Below are 22,012 nucleotides of genomic sequence, written 5' to 3'. Positions count from 1 at the left end.
CTGCATGTAGTTGGATTCACACTGTGGGCTTTAAACCAGGATTCCTGTCTTAATGTGACCCCCAGGTGTGGCCGTTGACTCAGGGTTGGCGAAGGAACAAACAAAAGAAGTTTTCCCTGGCTCTTGGCTCTTTTGCCCCCAAAGTGAGCATGAATCACGGTTAATCGTCATTTCATTTTTCGGCAAATGAAGTAGCAAAGGTGGAAGGAGAGGCCCCTCACTTCTAAGAGAACACAACAGTCCCACAAAAAAGACAGCATTCAGAAGGAGTTTAATTAACAAAATGGTCCAGGAAACAAAAGAAAGAAAAGGTGTGGGGGCAGAGAAGTGGGTTGTGAGGGAGGGGTGGCAGTGGGAAAAGAACCCAAGGAAAAGAGTGCAGCCCGTTTCAAACAGTCACATGTCAAGTCACCAGGGTTGACTGCAAGCCCATGCATGGGAAACCACCGGGGATTTTTGCCCGAGCAGAACCGGCCGAAGCACCCGGAACCAAACGGCGCTGCCCCTCCTGCCCAGATGCCAGGTGTTAGGCTGTTTGTTCTCCTTAGAGAAAACTGCAAACGTGGTAACAAAATGGATCTGCTCACCGATGCTTGCTTGGCACAAGAAGGCATGCAAAGCTGGAAGGTGCCGAAGGCTGACAAGCAGCAGGTTTTGGCAACGGTAGTAACACGGCTCTCTATATATAGATATATGTACGCTCACAGCTAAAAGAAAGAGCAGGATTTAAAAGCCATGGAAACCCGATGTCCCCGCCCCCACCCCCAATGGCGTCCATTCGGCACTACAGCTAGGATGGACTCTGTGTGTGAGAGTGTGTGTGTTTTGTCTGAAAACGTTTGGAGTTTGCAGTCCTCTCGCTCCCAGGCCAGGCCAAAGTTCGTAGCAGCATAGACAGAAGGAATCCTGAAGAAATGTCAGGCCAGTGTTCTCAGCGCCCAGAGTGGTGTTCACGGGTCAACGCTCAGTCCGTTCGAAGGATCATCGGGGGGTGCTCGCTGTCCTCCTCCATCCGCAGGGCCCCCATGTCCTCTTCCAGGCAAGCTCCACCAACGGCGCCCAGATCGTCAGAATAGGCTAGGGAAGAATAAAGAGAAAGGTGATTCGGATGGGAACGGGCCGCCGTCCGGGCCTGGCACCCTAAATGGTGCCTGTTTATAGAGACCTCTCATCTCCAGCGGTCCAGCAATTTGCCACAGTGGCCAACCAGCTGCCTGTGGCAAGCCCACGAGGAGGCCCGCGACAGCCTCCGGCCACCCATGTTCCCCAGCAAGTGGAGTACAAGAGCATACTGCCTCGGATACTGGAGAAAGCACACAGTCTGCAGAGCCAGTGCTGTTGACCGTCTTATCCTCCAGCAACGTGCCTGATCTTCTTTCAAGGCTGAGTGAAGGAGTTCTTCCTTTTTCTGCCCCAGATTCCCCACCATCAGTCGGTAACCCTGCTCAGCTCTTTATGCGAGGCCCACGGGGAAGGAGGCCAAGCACGGGGGGACGCCACACGATGCGGACGGCTCCCTCCTCCCTACCTATGGGCCAAGCGACACAGGCGGGGAAACCCTCAGGATGCAGGCCTCCCGGGACAGCGCCACTTCAGGGCATACACAGATGGTTGGGCAGAAAACAGAAACGCTCCAAAATGAGGGTATGTGCCCTGTATGGGGAAGGCTGACAGGCTATTGGAGCAGAAGGAAAGAGGAAGGAAAACCGAGAAGCATCCCACAAGGCTGAGCAGCCAGCGTGGCAAGAGCAGCTGCCTTCTTCTTGAAGTCTAGGCACTTTCCAGGCAACAGTGCCGGGTGTGGAGCGATATTTACATGTCGTACATGCAGGGAGGTGACGCCAGCTTGCCGGATGAATGTGCCACACGGAAGGAGCCGTGCGGCACCCCTCCCTCGGGATCTCTCCAGCCTGCTGCGCCCTCGCTCGGTCCTTACCGTGTCTCGTAGGAGAAGAAGGCACGTAAGTACCTTTAGTCACAGCACCACTGTATGTCTGTGCTACTAGGGGCCGGTCATGTGATGCAGATTCCAGAATTTCATTGGCTGGCTCCATACTGCCATCCAGCCTATGGGAAGAATCAAAGCACGGAGACCAACTCTGATCATTTTAAGGCTGAGACACCCAAGTACGCCTGCATATATGGTTTGAAACATTGAACAGAAAGCGGGATATTTGAGCAAAGCCATATTCTGAGTTAATATTTCCCAAGTCAAAAACACGAGACCTCTTAAGCTCAGCACATTGGCCATGTACGTACATAAAATGAGCCATAAATCCTGGCTTCATAAACCACAATCGGAATGAGCTGCATGCTGGTCCACACAGCCAGTTTCCTGTCGCTCTGCCCCTTACATTGCTGGTTTGTAAACAAACCAGGAAGACAGGAGCTTTATGGCATACTCAAACCTTGGATTACGTTTAATTATGTGCAAACCAGCAAGGATCACAAGGCAGCTTTAAAACAAGGTTTGTTGTTGGCTTATGAATCCTGGCTTGTTCAGACAAAGGTAAAAATAAAATTAAAAGTATCTTATATTTATGCTCAAACAACTTTGTTAGACTTTAAGGTGCCGCGAGTCTCTGTTGTTTTGGGATCTACTTCAACACCCATAACGTGCACCGTGTGCAAGCCTCCAACAGTTCTAGAGGAACAAGAGAAGAGACTTACTTGTGCTGTTTCATCAGCGTGCATTCACCTCCTTCCTGGGGGTCCAAGTTATACATATAGAGATACCCATCAGCAGCTCCCACCAGCAGCCGAGGTATCTTCTGAATTCTACAAGAAATGATGGAATACCCCTAAAACACCCATTCACAGAACTCTGTTGACGTGCTAATACAAGCCCCCACCCTCTGAAGCTCAACAAAGGCACTCTGAATGGCATTCAGAAGAACAGCAGCTTAACCTACAGTCTAATGAACAAAATCGCCTTTGCAAGGCGAAGCAAAGCCTCCTTTGGTGCTTCTGTGTTCACACCCTAACACAGCCTTTATGAGATACAGGCAAGCACACCTGGAATATATCAGGTTGGCAAAGCCTACCCTAACCTGCCAAAGCCAAAACAACCTCAAAAAACAGAACACAAGTGACAGGAGAGTGGGAATAGGTGGTTTCTTCTGTCCCAAATAACCAAAAGACCCTTAGGCTGGAATCTTCCATCTCCTTACCTTGCCCCCTTTCTGCTTATCTTTTTAGATTGTGAACCTGCAGGCAAGGGACATATTTATGAATTATATTTGAGCTGCACCTGCTGGCTGGGAAGCGGGATAAAATGCTGCTACTAATAATCTGGGAGCATGCCCAACCACGCTCAATGGGATTTACTTCCGAGTGATCGTGGGGAGGGCTACGCTGGTTAGTGGATGAGTTAAAGCAACAATCCTACTTTAAACCTCATTTACTATACATGAAGGAGTCCGGAAGCAAATACAATCCAGCTAATGGTTGCGTCTGATGCATTATCCAGGCAGGCAGCGGCAGAGTGGCTGCAAAATGGGGTACATGCAGAGCTTTTCCAGCGGCGCCTGCAGCACGCTTGGGGTTGGGGGTGGGTGGGAGATGGCCCTCCCCCGACACCCGGACTCACGTGGCCAATGCACAGATGTTCTTGTGCCCGCAGAAAGGGAGCCGGACGGTTGCGAAGGCTCGGCCTTGGTTGAACATTTCTGTGACCTGGGTGGGCAGGTAGTTTGTGGAGACCATCCAGACTTTCCCAAAGTAACCTGTCCAGGTGGTGGGCTCCTCCTGAGGTCTGGAAAGAGGGCGGCATGCAGAGGTCAAAGTCGGGCACTGACACATTTTACACGCAGCAAGAAGGGCTCCGCCGCTGGGACACACGCTTTGGCTTTGGGACCCAGCGAGCGCCTCAATTCCCTCCCTCTGCCTCCCAGATCACTTCTGGTGGCTCAAGGCTGGACCCAAGGCCTGGTCTTCTGCTAAGCCTGTGACTTAGATTAACCTCTGCACAGTTCTGTTTTCTGCCTCAAGGAAGATGTGGGTGGCTCCACCTTTACTTGCTTTCCGAAGACAGATGAAAAGGAAATCGTTTTTCTGTTCTTCCTTCAATAGCAAATTGATTCGACTAGCCTTCCCATGTGGGAGAGCATGGGATTTGTAGTTCAACATGCCTGGGGAGCACCAGGCTGGAGAAAGCCACATTAGGCTACGATTTGGGCTTGTTTATGTTTTTACCTTAAGTCACTTTAAATGTCTGGAAAACTCTTCAGGGATTTAAGTCGAAAGCTGCATAAATTTAAATAAGTGAACTGTAGCTCAGGTTGTATGTATTCCATGCTAACTGCCTATCCCAATTCTACAAGTAACTAAATTAATGAAGCATTTATATCCTGCTTGCCTGCCATCTAAACTCCACGGCTGTTCACAAACAGTGAAAACAATTCCTGACAGGAATAAATAGGAAAGAACAGAAGTCAGCTCTTCTTCTGGTAAAATACAATGAAACCCACAGCTCGCAATTAAAATGCTGGCTTCCCTAACGCGAAATCACACACAAAGGGAAGCTAAAGTCTGTCACCTGTGCAAACCAAGGTGCGGCAGGAACAGTTACAAGTGGACTTGTATGGTAAGAGGGATTTGATCAGATGCAGGTATACCTGGGACATTGCACGGTGTAGGAGCTAAAAGAGAAGCTAAGCTTTCTTGCCTTGATAGCAACCCTGCAGGCAATTCATCCAGTGGCCATGATCGACCAGCCCTGGGTTCCCTCAGCTGAAAACACCCCTCCCACATGTCTACATGTGGATTTCCCTGCCCAGAAGGACTTACTTCTCTTTCACAGTCTCTAGTTTGAAAATGTGCACGGTCTCTGTATTGCTGGATGCCGAAAGAAACATGCCATCCATGCTGAAGGCCAGAGAGGAGATGCTTACACACCTGGAGCGGGGGCAAAACACGCACTCAGAATTGCATGCCTCGCATCGGTCTACAGGTCAGCTGGATGGCTCCTGGGGACTATGGCAATGGCGGAAGACACGGAACACACCTGGTTCACTGCCTTCAGCATCTCGCCACACGAGAAGGTGAGGGCAAGGAGGGAAGCCGGGGGCAGGCATGGGGGCTGCGCTGGGCAAGCATCCGGAGCAGTCGGTTCCCGTCCCACGGGTCTGTGAGACTCACACAAAAGTCTCCCTTTGGTGGATAAGCCCCAACATTTATTAAGCCGGGGCAAGCACCAGGCTTCCAGGCAGTGCGAGGCGCACGGTCAAAATCGACTCTTATTGCCCCGAGGATCCCATGCTAAAGAAGAAACAGTGCTCCACATGCGGCGAAAGTCGCTGCAGGTGAATACCTTTCCTGGGGACGGCCAAAATGTCATGAGGCGAGGCGTGAGCTTCCCAGGTCTTCAGGACTCGTCTTCATCTGGCCTGAAGAAGAATCCTGGAGCACTCGAAAGGATGCGCTCATCGCTTCAGGTTATTTCGGGCAACAGGTTAAGACTGCCCTCTTTTAGAGGCACTGAATGGCAAGATGGGACCTTGATGCGAGTCATTTCGCCAGGTCTTGCTTGAACTGCAATGGTTTTAGTTGGTTATTTGTTTTTACAGCTTGTGCATTCAAAGAAAAGTCATGGGCTGTTTTCCTGAATCCGTGGCACCTTTTTGTGTACTGCTGTGAACTTCCCAGAGGAAGTTGGCTAGTGAGAGGACCCTAACAAAGGTAATTCCCAGCTGGGATTTTTTCCCCCTTTAAAGGAATGAACACTGCACCCTACAATTTCTCCATATGCCATAACAATTCACAATGATTACACACACGTTCGACTGCAGAGGATGGAGGAAATTTAGCACAAAGAACAAGCCTCGGAAAGGGAGAATTCACTTCACCTCTTCATTCCCCTTCGGAATTCAAAAAGTTTCTGCCCTTCTGGAATGGAAAATACCCGGATCACTGTACCCTATTCAGATGAAAGAAGATTTACATTTTGCAATGAGTGCATTACTTTGTAAGAGAACTTTTCATTACAGAGGAGGAAGCGAAATCACGGGCCCCCAAGAACAGCTTTATGTGTGTAGCAGGCATGCTCGCAAAAGGCTTTAAAGCTTCCCCACCCCATGTGAGACACTCTGCATGCCATACTGCAGATTATCTCTGAAGAAGCGAGCCCCCTTTCAAAGCCGTTTTCTATGTGGCAATCGGTGGGGGGGGGTGATTTGAGAGGCATAAACCCCACCCCCTGGGACGGGCTGAGCCAGCTGCACGCTACCCCAGATCCAGGCCAAGGCCAGCCTTGTTCAATGGACTGCCCTCCAGATGGGCTAAAATCCCCATCAGTCCCAGGCAGCACGGCCAACGGTCAGACACGGGGACTGTGATTCAAAACATCCAGAGGGCAACCTGTTGGTCAAGGCCATTGCAGGTATCGTGCTGCAGGTATTTTCCAGCTCTGATTGGAACTGCTTTATACCAGAAGACCCCGAGTCAAGTACATTTTTAAGGGCTCGTTCTAGAGGGTAAACAAACCTTGGAAAGAGATGGACCAGTATCATTTGTGGCGGACAGAACAGAAGTAGTTTCTTTTAAAAAATTGCCAGGGATAATGTGACTCTGACTGTCAGGATTTTTCTTGCAATGACCCTGTATTTCCGCAGCGCCGCTGCTAGAAGAGGCAAAAGCAGAGTTTATCATGACAGAAAGTCACACCTGGCATGGGAGTTGTAAGAACTCGATTCCAAATCCAGAGAGTGAGGAATCTGCGCCAATTTATACAGTGACAGACTTCTTCACTTACTGCAAAATACCGGCAAATAGGAAATACTTCTGTCTAATGTTGATGTTTGCCACCTTCTCTCCGCTCTTACAATTATATATATAATTGAAGTATATTTTAACAAGCATGGCCACACTCCCTTTGAAAAGGTGGATGCCTCTAGTTCAGCTCTGTCCTCACACAGGAGCAAGTTTGGCAGTGTATGTGTTTTAAATCAAACCCTTTAATACTTGTCTGCAGTGACACTGAACATATACGTCTGGATGTTTCAGCTTGATCCAAAAGCAAAGCACAGCTCCTTCGCCCAGCTCTTGACAAAACGTGCCAAATCGGGGGCTCACCTTTTCCGATGCCGTGGCCAATTTTGTGCCGCTCGAATCGAAAGCCAGTGCGGCCAAAGGACTGTCGTGAGCCGGGATCATATTAGCAGCTCTCTGCAAAGAGTCGACCGAAAGAAACACAGGAGCTTAGCACAGCGCACCCAGTGCCCACGAGGGAACCCTTCCCGAGCAAGAGCGTGTGGGAGATGTGCAGACGCTCACCAGGTTGATGGTGTCAAAGACCTGCACTTCCCCAATGCTCGCGCTTCCTGGGTAGGCCAGATAGCAGTTGTCATTGTTTATGGACAGCGCACACAAACCTGGACAAGGAAGCGAAAAAGCGGACGTCAGCCCAGGCTGCGATGTGCCAGGAAGCCCTGGGAAGGGCGGCAACTGGTACGGGGGTGCAGCAGGGGGAGAGGAGGGCCGGCAGAGCCATTCCACCTGCTTTGCAGAGGAACCAGCTCCACAGGGCCTTCCGTTCAAGCCGGTCGTACAAGCCCAGCCCAGCGTTGCTTCCCCAAGAGCGTTGCTGTCCCTTTTGTGCTGGGCCTTTTAGATTGTGGGTTCGCATGCAGAGGTGGCCCTCTTTGTTATCGGTTTCACAGAAGCCACCCTGGGCAACTTTTTGTAAAACATGTTATAAATGCTGAATAAACATTGGCTGAAAAAGATCTGAGGAGTCCCCTTGGGTGTCCTTGTGGTTATCTTTTCTAATGCTTTACCAGGACAGCTCCAGAGGGGTAGGGGTTTGGATATGGGAAGATCCATGGGGGATCCGGGAAGGACTGACAAATGGACAGCACACCTCCTCTGTATCTGCACACTGCTCCCTGTCTAAAGGATTCCCAGTATGGCAAGCCAGGTCACCCAATACGAGGGAGCTAAGACCACCCCTTGCCCTCTTACACAGAGAACCCAGGCTGCTTTCCGTATCGCCCCATTCCTGCATCCACGCAGCCCCAACCAGATGCTGGGGAAAGATGCTCCTGCATTATCGCTACTACGAAGACAACCGTGAAGCAGAAACACCTGCTAGTCTACAGAAAGGTGGCTAGAGACCTCTTGCAAGCTCCTGACCTGCCAGCCCCGATCTATAAACCCGAGAGGCCTCTTCATACATTATGTTTTTAGATGCACACCCAAGGTGTTTCACAGTGCACGTGTACAAGCCTCGTGTGTGATGCACAATATGTGTATCTGTCATACTTCTGGCAGTTGCTTTAGCCGGAGTATCTTTCAGAGGCATTCTTACTGTTCTTTCATTTTGCAGGACAGAGTGGGAAGAGAACGCAAGCTAGAGAAGACTTTGAGAAAGAAGGGCCCACACTTACCTGCAGGGTTCGGGGGCGTCTCCCGGATTGTATGCAACACCTTCATGTCCCGGATGTTGTGTATGTACAGGGACTCTTCTAAGCAGACTATCAACCTCTGGGGAAATATGCATTACAACAGAAGAGGGAGAAAAAACATAAAGACACAATCCGGGGGCAGCAGAATCCTGTGTGGCTGAGACTGCGCTCTTGGCTTGGGCAAGCGTTAAGCATTGTTTCCAAATGGACATTCCGACGCAACAGTTCGAAGTATGTGTCGTTTACACAGGGAGCATCAGCAAAGGCGCACACTGCTCGTTTCCGAGGAGGGCCTAGTTTCTGCAGAACACTGGTGAGCTGGGAAACCTTCTCTGGACCCTCGTCAAGCTGCCAGGGACCCCCTGCACAACTGGGTGCTCCTCCACGTGACTAGAGTCCCCGCTCACAGAAAGGGAGCATGTCAGCATGAAGGGGTGTAGTTTGGGATTTCTCGGTAAGGAGGAACGCTCTACCGCGTGGACCTCCGCCTGCAGCCTGATGGGGATCTGCCAAAAACGAGTTTTCCGCCCCATCTGACGTGCTTCTGCACACAGAAGGCTAGTGAGTCGGGCACCACACGCGCAGCCACTGGCTCTCTCTGGGTGAGAATCCGCTTTGCTGCACGGAAACGCCCTGGGCCAAGGCAGGTGCCACCAGCAGCAGAGACGGGCTTCCCCTGCGGTTTGCACGTGGAGCCTGCCTGCTCCCGGCCCACGCAGCCACTCCTCGGCCCCCCGCTCCGGCCGGCGGGACAATCACGGCGCGTCCCCCTCACCTGCCGGTTCAGCCTGACAGCCAGGATCGTGTTGGAGTAGCTGTAGTTGCAAATCTCCGTCCCCTTCTTAAAGTGGCAGACCTTGAGCTTGCGGGGGGCCTTGAGGCTCACGATGGCCACCAGGCTGCTGGAGAACAGCCGCTCCACAATGCACACATCTTCTGTGTCGGCTGCAGGGCGAGCGGGGAGGGGAGGGGAGGGGCGGGGAGGGGGGATGCAAAAGGGGGGACACGGCAGACTTTTGTCAGTGCGAGGGAAGGCAGGCAAAGGTGCGCAGAGGGATGCCGGGCCAGGGAATCTGGCCGCCAACCCACATGCCGCCACCGTCCAGTGCGTGGGGGAGCCGGAAGCATGGCCAGGAAGCAAAGGAAAAAGGGTAACTCAACCGTCCCTGCCTTTCTTCGGCAGCTCCTCCGTAAGAGACTCAGGAGCGGCGCGCAAGCGACTTTGAAAGACCGTGTGTCGACTGGCATAACTGTCGCGGTTCGCATTTGGATGAGCTGTGGGCACACGCCCAGCACACAAAGGGCAGCAGAAGCCAGAAGGACCTGCTCGCTGCTCTGAGCCTGACCCACCCCCCACCCCCAAACCCTCTAGAGCAAATGCGACTGCAGACATGCAAGGTCTGCTTGGCAAATGCCTTGCTATGGGAAAGGTTCCCTGAAGGAAGAAAGCATGGGAACAATTTGGTGGTAAAGGGCCAAGCGTGCACCACGTGTTCCGGGGCCCCAGCACGTGTATTTGGAAATAAATATCCTGGATTAATTCCCAAGGAAGCACGCCTGGTGGATTTAACTCGAAGGTCCTCTGTGTAAGATGTGGGCCCTATTTCCTTTCCAAAAAATCAAGTCACAAACAAACAACCCCCCACCCCCCCCCCCCCCACACACACAGGTGGCTTTACGTGAAAGAGACCACTTTGAACTGAACCAGAACTCCAAGGTGCGTGACTAAACTGCAACCAACAAGAGATCTGTTCTTCCCTGTGGATCGATACATTGACATTTTCTGGGGCAGCTGGCTGTAAATAGACTTTAATATTACAGTGTGAAAAGCGAAGCTGCTAAGTGGGTGAAGACAACAGAACGTGGGAGCGGGGGGAGCAGCCTTCTGCTCAGAGAAGGCTAGAGAGCTGTAAATAAAAAGCTCCTAAAAGCTTGTGCCATGAAACAGATTTCAGGCAGCAACTGAGGCTTCCTGGCCAGAAGCATCAGTATAAATCTCACATATTCGGCAGCGCGGAAGATGACGGCTGCCAGGCAGGAGTGCTGCCATGACGTTAGCCGCTTCAGGGGTGCGGCTGCTTCTCCCGGCCCTATCAAACGAGGAGCGCTGTCCCCATTTCCAGAGCCTGGCCCAAGACTTGGCTGCAAGACGGCAGAATGCAGGGGGGCATCGCTGACAGTGAGCGGCATTCGGTGTTCTGTGGCTGCCGGGTTGCTTCGTGCTGGACTCAGGGAAGGAGCCGCCTGGTTATCGCTCACCACGTGAGCTAGGCGAACCCTCGCCCGTTCAGCCCACCGCGTTCTGCCCATGAAGGAAGCCCCATCCTTCAGCAGGAATTTGTTTTCCCGCAAATGGAATGGGGGCAGCACTCGCAGTGCTGCAGACCACACGTGCTATAAGCATGTATTGAATCAAGTACTATTGATACCTGTGCACCTCTCTGCCAAAAAAAAAAAATAAGCCAGGTATATGTTTGCACACTGCCCATAGAGGGAGCCTGATGTGGGAAAATGCTGGTCGCAGGGAGAGGCCGGAAACACAGTTCCTGTGTCAAGTGCAGAGCGTCTCCTGAAAGGCAGGTTTTGTCCCAGAGCTCCAGAAGGACAAAGGTTCTTCTCTGGCTGTCCCACAACTGCAGCTGGGTGGGAAGCAGCGTCCTCTGGCTCCCCACCTGCAAAGCACTCTTCCCAAGCAGACTGCCTCTGACCGGGCATTGCTCTTCTGCAGGCCTCTCACATGCAATCAGCTGCTCTGATTCTTTACTTTACCGCTGGCTCCATTTCCAACCTTTTAATCGTTTTTCACAATCGACGTATTTCTTGTTATATTTATCCTTTCGTCTGTTATCGTTTTGAGGGAGTTATTAATGTTAACATCCCCCAAGGGCCTCTACCAGTTTCCTGCATAAAACAAATCGATTCTTTACCACGTTGGTCTCTCACAACGGGTTTTACCCAGGGGTGATGGCAATGCGAGAAAATGGATGGGCCGTGGACCAGACACGTCCAAGGTTTCGTTTAGGCCACACCAGGGCCCAGTCCTGACTCTGCCCTCATCGCAGCAGGCGTCACAAGGAATTTGGCAGCGCTCCCCCCCTTCTGGTTTACTGCTGGGAAGATGCCCACATAAAGAAAGGCTGGGCCCAGTACCTGAACCACTGGGGAGGTGCAACAAAATGGAAGATGTTTATACCGGTGCTTCCTCTCCGAGGGAGATTCCTGATCTCCCTCCTCCTCCTCTCCATTCCAGCTTCACAACAAGCCAAGGAGGTCATTTTGACTGAGGAAGAGAAATTGGTCCAAAGCTGCCCCGTGAGCTTTGTGACGAGTAGAGCTAGGCAGATAAATTAATGGCAGGGCTGGGGAGGGGGGGAGAGGAGGGGAGGCACCCACGGGCAAAGAGGGTAGTGCCTACAGCCTTCCACAAGGTGGGGCCAGCGTGCACACCTCCCTGCCCCCCCTTCATCCCTGAATGCTACTGGAAGGTCTGATATGGATACAGCGAACCAGTGTGGTGCAGTGGTTAAGAGCACGGGACTGGGACTCAGAGGATCTGGGTTCTGGTCCCCGCTCAGCCATGGAGCCAGCTGGGTGACTTTGGGCCAGTCACAGACTCTCAGCCCAACCTGCCTCACAGGGTGGTTGTTGTGGGGATAAGATGGAGGAGGAGAATGATGTCAGCTGCCTTCAGCCCTTTGTAGGAAAAAGGCAGGATATAAATCGATAAATAAATAAATTACGGCCATGTGTGGAACCCAACAAGGAGGGAATTGTCTCTTTCCTTGCCCACTGGCTGCGGCTGGAAATACCACCACACAGACCGATTCCGCTCTGCCACTGGACTGCTCAAGCAGGGCGAGGAAGCACGTTCCTCCCGGGGATGAGCGGCAACGTGATTTCAGGAAACGAGTGTGCAAAACAGGGCCGGAGGAGATCGGAAGGGGATGGAAGCGGGTACTTACTGCACTCATAGATCTGCTCCAGCTTGTCCACAGAAGAGAGGGAGAAGAATTTGTATCCTGATTTGCTGCCAACAGCCAAGGACCTGCAGAGGGAGACAGTGGGTCAAACAAGCTTGGGAAATCGGCCAAGCTCCCTATTTGACATGGAATGCAGCAGGGTGTCCGAGCTTTCTCTCCCATTGCACACTCCACTCCATAGCTTGCCCTGGGTCATCCCACGATCTCGTGTTTCTCCATTCAGCTGCAGAGCCGCTTGCAAAACCAAGTCAGCAGTTCCAGTCTTTAGAGTTCCATGTTGTTGCTGCAACACAGACAGGCCTATACACAGAACGAGTTTGCTGCAAGGAGCAGAAAGCGCTTGTTGCAAAGTCTGGCTAGAGGATTGTTGTGTAATTTGTTTGCATTTGGGAGAGAGCACTTTTGTTTGCACACTGCATTTCTAGGTTGAGGTTTTGGAGAAGGAAAGAAACTAAGTGTTTCTTCCAAACATAGCATTAAGGCTGGTGTACTGTGCATCCTCGAGGGAGAGTCAGATATTGATAAGATACAACAATTTATATCACATGACACTTCATTTTCCCTTAAACGATCAAATTCTATAGGAAAGCTGAAATGCTCAGCTCTAATGCGCCCCAAAGGGATAGCTTTTATTTTAAAGCTGGCTATTCTGAAATCTGTGGGACTTGCGCTGCCCACTATTCAGAAACCACTATGCGTTTTAACAGGTGGTAAATCAAATGACCGAACTTCACAGTGAGCCCTCGTGCAATGGCCTAGCAAAACAGACCGGCCTTTTTGGAAAAATAAAGAGTAGATTAAAGATAATCCTGTCATTTGGCAGCCTGGGATCTCCAAGCAGAAGCAACATCGTATCATTATTATTGCCTGCTGGGGAAATAATTCAAGCCAACTTGATGTGCCTGCTTTTTTGTGTACTGAAAGTTACAAAATATAATTGTGGCTTGTTTTGACAGTAATTCAAATAGCTCTAACAATGTAACTGTGTTTTCACTGTAAACAAGAGAGCGGGAGGTGGATTCAACAGGCATCGTGTGTGCCGCTGCGACAAGATGCTACTGCCTGCAATCCAACTCTTGGAATAATGTTAAAGGCAAGCTGTTGAGGGGAATGGCTGAGCCTGTGACAGTTATCGAGGGGGGGTCCTTAAGTGGAAGCAGAGCCATGGTCCCTCTGGCTCAGTCCTGTGTACACAGCCCGGCGGGAACTCGCCAGAATTTCAGCCAGGGGTTGTTCCAGTGGCGCCTTGCGCATGAAAGGCACATGCTCCAGCATGCAACCCTCCCCTGTTGGAGTGCAACCTGCACCACCCAGCCTGCAGCTAGGGATACATAGCTCTCCTACAGCTGGGCTGTGCTCCCAAGCCCCAGGCATCAAACTCCCCTGGGACAGAGGCTCCAGAAATCCCAACCTGGCCCTCAAGTTCCCCTGAGCTACACATTCCTTCCTCTGGATAATTTTTCTCCCCAAGCATGGGTAGCTTGGCGGCTTCCAGATTTTGTCCAGTTTTCCCGCCGTGTCAGGTTCAAAAGCCTACCGTAAGACTTAGTTAATGATGGCAGGAGCTTCCAGCTAACAGATACTCGCCTTTTTGTCCCCACTCACTGCTAAAGTACAGTTCCTGAAAGCTTTTCTAAAATGGCATTCAACCCTCCGTTCTGCACAAGCAGGTCCCTCGCCAGATCAAGGCAAACGATCTCGGGGTTGGGCTTCTCTTTATGGACTAGGAATGAGGGTGCATGAGCCCAGCCCTGCCCCATTTTGGCCTGTCCTTACCCCTCCGAACAGCGATCACACCACCTCCACCACTCCCACCCACGGTGCAATCCCCCAGAGGATCCATGGGCAGAGAATGAACCAAGAGAGGGAGGGAGGCCACCCCACTGGGAGGTCTGATCTGTAGAACTGGCTTAGAGGATAAGCACCCTGGCAGTCAGCACCCTCGCTCCATTACGGCACCGGAGATCAATTACGGGCCGCTGTGAGATAGGCGCATAAATAATTAAAGCTACACTTGTCAGAAGATGCAAACACTCTGCGCTCTTCGCCTCGCCCACAGCCCAAAGATTCGGTCGCTCACAGCAGGGGAAGCCAGCGAGAGGGAAGCAAACATATTTATTCTTGTCCTGACACAACTTGGTTTCTGCTAGGCTCTTATCAGGGAATTAGCTATTTACCCAACCCCCAACTCCACCCACCCTGTTATACGAATGGCTGGCCTGGCCAGCCATTGAATGGATTTATTATGACATCTGCTTTATAGATTATAGTCTATTTTGACAAACACCAGAGCATTTTTGGTTGGCAGAACTACTAGGAAAAACACCACCAGTGGAGCACTGACATTTCTACGCTGACTCCATAAGCATACGAGATACACCGGATGCAGAACATTAACAAGAAACCGCATCATATTATCAAGATAGCTATTTCGTCTGCCACACACTGAATACACTTGCTCACGGGAACTCCATTTTACTGCTCTTCAGAACATGGGGGATTTAATACCAATAATTACCTAAATCCGTCCCTCTGCCCATGGAAGATTTCAAAACTTCTTCCGCATGAACTAGCAGTAAAGACACATTTACAAAGCTTTGATCCTCAATGGCAAAGTCTAGCAGCTTGGATTAGTTCAACAAAAATTCAGAGCCCTGCCTAATGGCAGAAATTAACATTCAGTTATTTAACTAAGCCCACGCAATACTGCTAAAAAAAGACAAGCAGGCGTAACTATTGTTACCCACAGGCCCTGCCGTATGCTACTCTGCATAGCAATAGTAGAAATGAGCAGAACTGACAAATATTTTTAATTCCACACAAAACACAAGGAAAGTTTCAGCTAACCAAGTTCTCGGAGATTTGCCAATGCTAGCCAGAAGGCTAATTTAAAATTAATACCACCTCGAAACCATTATTTTCAGCTAAAAATGTACCTTACAGGTACAACGGCATTTTCTGTCTGCTCATTGCTTCAGTTTTTAGGTGCAGCTGCCCCCAAAAGTGGAGAAATGGCCACAACTGTGGTTTGTTGATTCAAGCTTCAATCTCAACATAATGTTCCCTCCAGATACTGCTGGGCTGCAACACCCACATTCCTGGAGAGCTAAAGGATGCCCAGCCCTGTGCAGGTTCATGGTACAAACTCGCTTCGGAACCATTTGCCAAGTCAGGCCCTGAACCACACAACGCTTTCCTTGAGCTTGCTTTGGCGTCAGCTTGCACAGATGCCCTTGTCTGGGGGCAGATCACCTGGTTTTGATTACGACTCATAGAAACATAGAAACAGAGCGAGTCAGAAGGGACCTCCCGGGACATCTAGTCTGACCTCCAGCACCAGCCGGCTCTGCTCATGACAAGCCCACCATGTGCATGTCGCTCCGCTCACGACATGCCCACCATGACTCATACATGACTGTGCAAGCGTGACTGATAGTCAGGGATTCTGGGAGCTGTAGTGCAAAACCTCTGCAGGACGTTGCCTACATAAGTATTTCTTGTTCCTTCCTCCAGTGAGACCCAGCCTTAGGTTGTGGGGTGGGGGAAGCAAGAGAAAAATCTTGCTTAAGGCTTTTGTACACTGTGAACTTTAGGACAGACAAGGGATCGGAACCTCGGTTTCCCTTGTCCACAGTATCCAACACCCAATACTGCCTTGCTAATTAAGGAAGGACTTTCCTTAAGGACTGGGCTTTCAAGATGGCATGAGATTCAGAACCTTGAAGCCTGCAAAGGAGATATCATTTTTTCAGTGAATTACTTCATCTTCTTCAGTATGAAGTAGGCCAGTTAAAGCCTCACGACGCAAAGGACATGGGCTTGCCACCTCCCGAGTTCAAAGCAGAGGCAAAGTGTGAACTGTATGAACTCACACCCTGACCCACCACACCTGCCTTCTACTACCTGATGTCGTTCAGATGCTGGCACGGCCAGTCTGAAACATCAGAAAGGCACCGAGATGGAAAGTATGTGCTACACTGGACTAGCCAGCCCCCACCATTTCCCCCTCTCTAGGGATACGCAGTACGGATTCCCCATTACTGGCATCTTCTTTCTTACACATAAGAAGGGTTCCTTGTTGCACGCACTGGCCAAATTATGCAAAATTTTGGAGGCGGGGAAGAGAAGCAGAGGAGTGGGATGAAGGTCAAGCTCTTGTGGAGGTTATTACACTACATGGACCCTTCAGCTTTAATGAGTCATCAAGGAAGGCAATTGTGTGCCCGACTTTGTGCGATACATACACAAGGCAGACAGTCATTCCCAAAAAAACCCTGATTACATCGCTCAGATCATTTCCTGTTTACTCACTTCCGATGGGTAATACTCCACCCTTTTTGAAAAGAAATATGTTTATGGTTACCCCTACCAATCACCTCTCCAGCATTTCAAAACACTCATGGTCTGTCTATATACGTTGCTTCCTTCTCCTGGCATTTTAGTTAGCGCTATTTTAAATTTTAAATTCAAGAGGCAAGATCTCTGCAGCAGTGTAACCTTGTTCAGTTCTCTTCCATTGTAAGATCTGGTGGAAAAAGTTTTTAAAAACTTGGGAGATAAGAAGAGGAAAACAAAGAGATGGTTATGCTGACACCGGCACTGTTGTTGATTTAGAGGTGATCGGTCCAAATGCACCACAGTGGGTTTCTTTATTAACTCCAAACCTGCCACCTATGTGGGATTAAGGCCCACTAAATGCAGCAGGGCTGACATCTGAGTAAACATGGAGAGGACTGGATGGTTGCTCCCCACCCCTGTTACTCACTGAGTGTGATCCAGGTGTCTAATATTTGGGTGGTGCCTACCACAGACAGCTGCGGATATTCAGACGTACGTACCACTACTAATTTTAAAATATAAGTTGGGCAGAGGGGAAAACCCGTGGCCCACCAGACAGAGTTGGGCTTCAATTACCATCAGCCCCAACCAGCATGAGCACTGGCCAGGAATGATGGGATTTGGAGGGCCACAGGCTCCTTAGCCCTGCCTCAAAATAACAAAATTCTGTCTGTACCAAAGGTGTAAATCCACCATCCCAGGAATTCCAGAAGCTCCTTAGAATTTAGCAAGAGCCGTGCCACAAGAGGATTAGGATCCAGAAGCTTTCCTGGCAGAGGGTTGCCCACTGCACCTCATCCCCTGCCGCAAGCAGCAGCCCAAGAGAACCAGGTGTGCCCTGGGCCACAGGCGGGCAACATACAGCTTGGGATTCAGGGGTGTTTTGCCACTGACTTCCACGCACAAAGGGCAAGGCGGCCTCTCTCAATCGGGGGCCCTCCAGATCCGTTGCTTTGTAACGTTCCGCAAGCACGGCCAGCGTGGCCAAGGTGGAGAAGGCTGGGACAGAACAGAAGCACCTCCGCCACGGCTGACCCAGTGTCCACCCCTCTCTGTCTCGGCTCCTCAACTGTAAAGGAGTAGTAGTATTTGCTCACTTTCGGCCGTGTTTTTGTTTAGCTCTGCTAAACAAGGGATATATTCTCTATACCGTCCCATACTTAGACATCTCGGGACGGTTTACAACAAATTAGAAGTCCAAGAGGGTTCACTCCCAGGGACGGCAAACTGTTTCACCTGCGTTTTCCTCCTAGACACGGCATATGCCGGCCAGCTGAGCTTCCAGTGAAACCCCGATCCCACTTGCTAACATCACAGGATACAAATTCAGTTATCACTGAGCAAAGGTGACTTATATTCCCTTCGAGACATTCATTCACACTGTTACACCCATTGGCAGACTAAATGAAAGCACGGCTTGAGACATCTTCCAAGGAAGGGATGGCAAACCTAGCGGACTGTATATTCAGGAACAGAGCCGAATTATTCCAGATTAATGGATGCTGAGGACAATCTCATGCATGCAGGGTCTGCCATACCATATCAGGGTGTGCTATACAGAGTTACACAAGTGACTCATCTAGTTCGGAACCGTCTATACAAAAGGCCGTGTTTGCTTTGCAACATCTGTCCAAACGGGAGATAATGAAGATGAATCAGGGACCTTCTACAAGCAAAATACATGCTCCGTCTCTCTGTTATGGCGTCCCCCCACCTTCAAGCTGAATCACTCTTAAACTCTGTTCCCAAACAGGAGAGAAATGTGGATGAAACAGAGGGTTTGGGGACTGCAATCCCGTCCTGGGAATAAACCCGCATGAAAACTGGACTTCTGATATATATCGAATTGTGCTGGTAGGCTTAAGTACCCTTCACTGACCTGGCATCCTCAGGATGCTTGGACACCCCCTGCCAATTTCTGACAAGTGGCCATTCTAGCTGGGACTGGTGAGCACAAGTTAAAGAAAATCTGGAAGACACAACTCTGGAGAACAACGTTGGAAGAAGAACTACATTCTAAGGCTTTAAGCTGAGCCACGTTTGCTTGAGAGCGAGTTCCACAAAGCATGTCCTCAGTGAGCCAGAGCAGAAGGTGCTGAGTGGGGTCGTCAGGTATTTTGGGGTACGTTGTCATCAGCATGCTCGTAACGTGCTGCTCTATTTCTCCTGTTCAGCCTCATCAGATGAGGCTCTGGATGGGCTAAACTGATGCCTGGCTCTGAGGATGGACTGGCTGAGAGCAAATGAAATGAAGGCCAGTTTGGACAACACTGAGATGCTGAAGTGGGTGGTTCTCCTGACCAGATGAGACCAGTGTTCAGCCTGTCCTGGAGGGGGTTGTATGCCCCCTAAAGATGCAGGTTTATAGCTCGGGGTCCTCCTTGATCCAACTTTTGTTACTTGAGGCTTAGGTGGCCTCAGTGGCATGGAGTGCCTTCTACCAACTTTGCCTGGTGTCTCATTTATGTCCCATCTGGACAGAAAGGACTTGGTTTCACTCTGGTAATCGCTAATTTAGATTACTGCACTGTACTCTACATGGGGCTGCCCTTGAAGACTCATCAGAAACCACAGTTTGTGCAAAATGTAGCAGCCAGATTAATAACTGGGACCAGATGATCCACACATGTAACACCAATTTTGGCCTGCTTCCATTGGCTGTCTAAACACTTCTGAGCTCAAGTCACGGTGCTGGTTTTAACTTATAAAGCCCTACATGACTTAGGACCACAATATCTTATGGAGCATCTCTCCCACCCTCAATCTACCTGAATTCTACAGTCTGCACCTGGAGTGGGATCTTCCTCAGGCTGCCAACTCAAAGGGAGGCTAAGAAAGAGGAAAAAAGGAGGCAGCCCTTCTCACTGGTGGGCCACCCAGTTACGGAATGATCTCCCCACTAAGGCCCATCTGGCACCAACTCTTTTGGTGCCAAGTTAAAACTGCTCTCTATTTTCAGTCATTAAACATCATATGGAAGTTATGGCAGGTGTTTTAAATAGGCCAAGCTTTAATTAAATTGTTTTAAATGTTTATATTGTTTTAAACTTTGTATATTGAAATTTTAGACTTTAAACAAGTTTTTATTTTGTATTTATATTGCACTTTGGGAAGTTACTGTGAGCCCCCCTCCCCCCGAGAGCTATTGGGCAGTATAGGAAAATAAAATCAGCAAAAGTACAATAAAAGCATATTCTTGCTTGTTCACTCATGCCTGCATCTCTTTCCATCATTGCTATCATCTTCACCAACGCTCCTATTCCAACTTTCCACAAATGAGCTCAAAGCAGCTCCTCTTCCTTATATCCTAGTAACAACTCTGTGAAGAGGTTAAGCCAAGAGGTACTGCCTGAACCAAGGTTACCCAATAGCTTTTCCGGCCAAGGGAAGATTTAAACCTAACTGTTCCCAGTCCGAGCTGAATACTGCAAATATTATGCTTACACTAGCACCTCTCTCCTTGTTTTCTGCATTATGAAGCAGGGTCAAATCCCCTTATTTTATACATTGCTTTGTTTATTTAGTATGTTCATTCTCAAAGTGGCACACAAGCTTTTTCACCCCATGTTTTGTCTTCACAGCCCTGTGAGACTGGTTAGGCTGAGCAAGTATCAAGTGAACTGCATGGCTGAACCTGAGACTTCACAGTGTTCTGACCCTGCCTCCTGGGAACTGGAGTCTCACACATCTGGCAGGCATAGCTTTTGCAGAAAGGTGCTCAAAACACTGTTACAGTTCTCATGCTCTGTAACGTAGGCTCCACTGTGCCTGACAGAAGTTATCTGCATCACAGCCATCAAATAAGCACTGTACTTTCCAGGAATGAGCAACTCAGGATTCCCCAAGTATTACTTATTAATTAAAAGCATTTCTACCCTGTCCTTTAACGAGGTCTCAGAATGGCAGTACAACAAGAAAAGCAGCATCAAATAACAATTACATAAAACCCGTATTACAACTATATCAACTCTTAAAATACTGGGAAAATAAAAAGGTTTTAGCTTGGCACAGAAATGAATGAAGTGCCAGCAGCAGGCACACCTCTCTAGGGAGCAATTCAAAGCCAGGGCACCACCACTGAGAAGGCCCTTCTCCAGGTAACCACTCTTCTGATCTCCTTCAAAGAGAGCTCCTAAAGGAGGACCTCTGACCCAGATCTTAGTGGGTGGGCAGGTATATATGGAAGATGTTCCTTCAGACACTCAGAATACTTCAGATATCCATGGGGCAAAGCCCCAACCACCCACTCATGGTTATTTAAGTATTTGCACTGCTGCTAAGTTTTAGTTTTAGATTTATTGCATACGGTCCTTTAACTTTTGCAGTGCATGATTCTTACATTTAATCGTTTTTGTTGTCATCAACCTCCAACAGAACCTCGACTATCTGGGTGGCAAATAAACGTAAGGAATGTGACTCTGCAGTACAAGCACATGCGTTGCACGTAGGTCTCAAATCCGATCCCGGGCATCTCCAGGGAGGGATGCAAACCTCCTGCAAGTAGCCCTGGAGAGCCCCCGCTGCCCATCAGTGTGACAACGCCAGGAGCGCTCGGCCAGCGCCCGACTCCGCCATGAGCAGGCTGCCTCATACAGAAATGCGCCTTCGGCGGCCCCCAGTTAAACGCGCCACCTGCCAGCAGCGCGCTCCAGGCCACGGGCGCCCACCTGTGCCGCAGGTAAGGCGCGCCGGCCACGCCCACGGCGCCCACCTGGCCTCGGCGCGCGCCCTCCCCCCCCCCCCCCCCCCCCCCCGGCCCCCGCGGGCCCCCCCCCCCCCCCCGCCGCTCGCGCCGGCTCCCGCTGGCCACGCCCCCTCTTACGTGTTGTCCTGGTTGAAGTTAGCGAAGAGCAGCTGGCCGGCGCCGGCCTCGCCGCTCTGGCTGGCCAAGTTCATGGCGCTGCCTGGGACGCCCCGTCACCGTCCCCGGCTGACCGGCAGGCGGGGGAGGCGGAGGCTCAGCCTCGGCGGCTCCGGGCCCCGCTCGGCTCCGGCCGCTTCCTCATCCCTCACGGCACTGCCTTGTTTACGCTCCGGTAGCGCCGGAGTCGCACTGCGCCTGCGCCATCCCGCCCCTTCCCCATCACCCTCCTCGTCGCCGCGCAGGCGTCCTGAAGCCGAACGAGTCGCGAGGCGGCGCTCGTCTTTTACGCATGCGCTGCCTGCTCGCTCGGCTCGCGAGGTTTTAGCAGGCGCCGGCTAAGCGACTCCGCCCCCCAACAGCGCGATCCTATGGGCGTTGCGAGGGAACAAGTCCTACAACTCCCAGCATCCCCAGCCACGCTTTCATTA

At 50.6% G+C, this 22,012-nt stretch overlaps 1 protein-coding gene across 3 annotated transcripts; it reads right to left on the bottom strand.

The window, feature by feature from the left end:
- Nucleotides 1-254: 254 nt before the first annotated feature.
- WIPI2 (WD repeat domain, phosphoinositide interacting 2) lies at nucleotides 255-21,761 on the bottom strand. Of its 3 annotated transcripts, none has more exons than XM_044433493.1 (12): nucleotides 21,543-21,760; nucleotides 12,365-12,447; nucleotides 9,178-9,347; nucleotides 8,385-8,481; nucleotides 7,273-7,370; nucleotides 7,072-7,164; nucleotides 5,847-5,917; nucleotides 4,789-4,896; nucleotides 3,590-3,754; nucleotides 2,671-2,778; nucleotides 1,970-2,067; nucleotides 255-1,077 (listed from the first exon to the last, which is right to left on the bottom strand). In XM_044433493.1, exons 1-12 carry the CDS (start codon nucleotides 21,614-21,616, stop codon nucleotides 965-967), a joined length of 1,278 nt encoding a protein of 425 aa, XP_044289428.1. In that variant the 5' UTR covers nucleotides 21,617-21,760; the 3' UTR covers nucleotides 255-964. The 3 variants fall into 3 exon arrangements, with proteins under 3 accessions (XP_044289428.1, XP_044289427.1, XP_044289429.1); XM_044433492.1 differs by having other exon boundaries at nucleotides 1,937-2,067; nucleotides 21,543-21,758; XM_044433494.1 differs by lacking the exon at nucleotides 255-1,077 and having other exon boundaries at nucleotides 1,963-2,080; nucleotides 21,543-21,761.
- Between the last annotated feature and the right edge of the window lie 251 nt (nucleotides 21,762-22,012).

Source organism: Varanus komodoensis, unplaced genomic scaffold (assembly GCF_004798865.1).
Source record: "Varanus komodoensis strain SLA01 unplaced genomic scaffold, ASM479886v1 scaffold26, whole genome shotgun sequence".
NCBI classification, from domain to species: Eukaryota; Metazoa; Chordata; class Lepidosauria; order Squamata; family Varanidae; genus Varanus; species Varanus komodoensis.
Note: the sequence above shows the minus strand (reverse complement) of the source record. Positions and strands in the feature narration are given on the sequence as shown.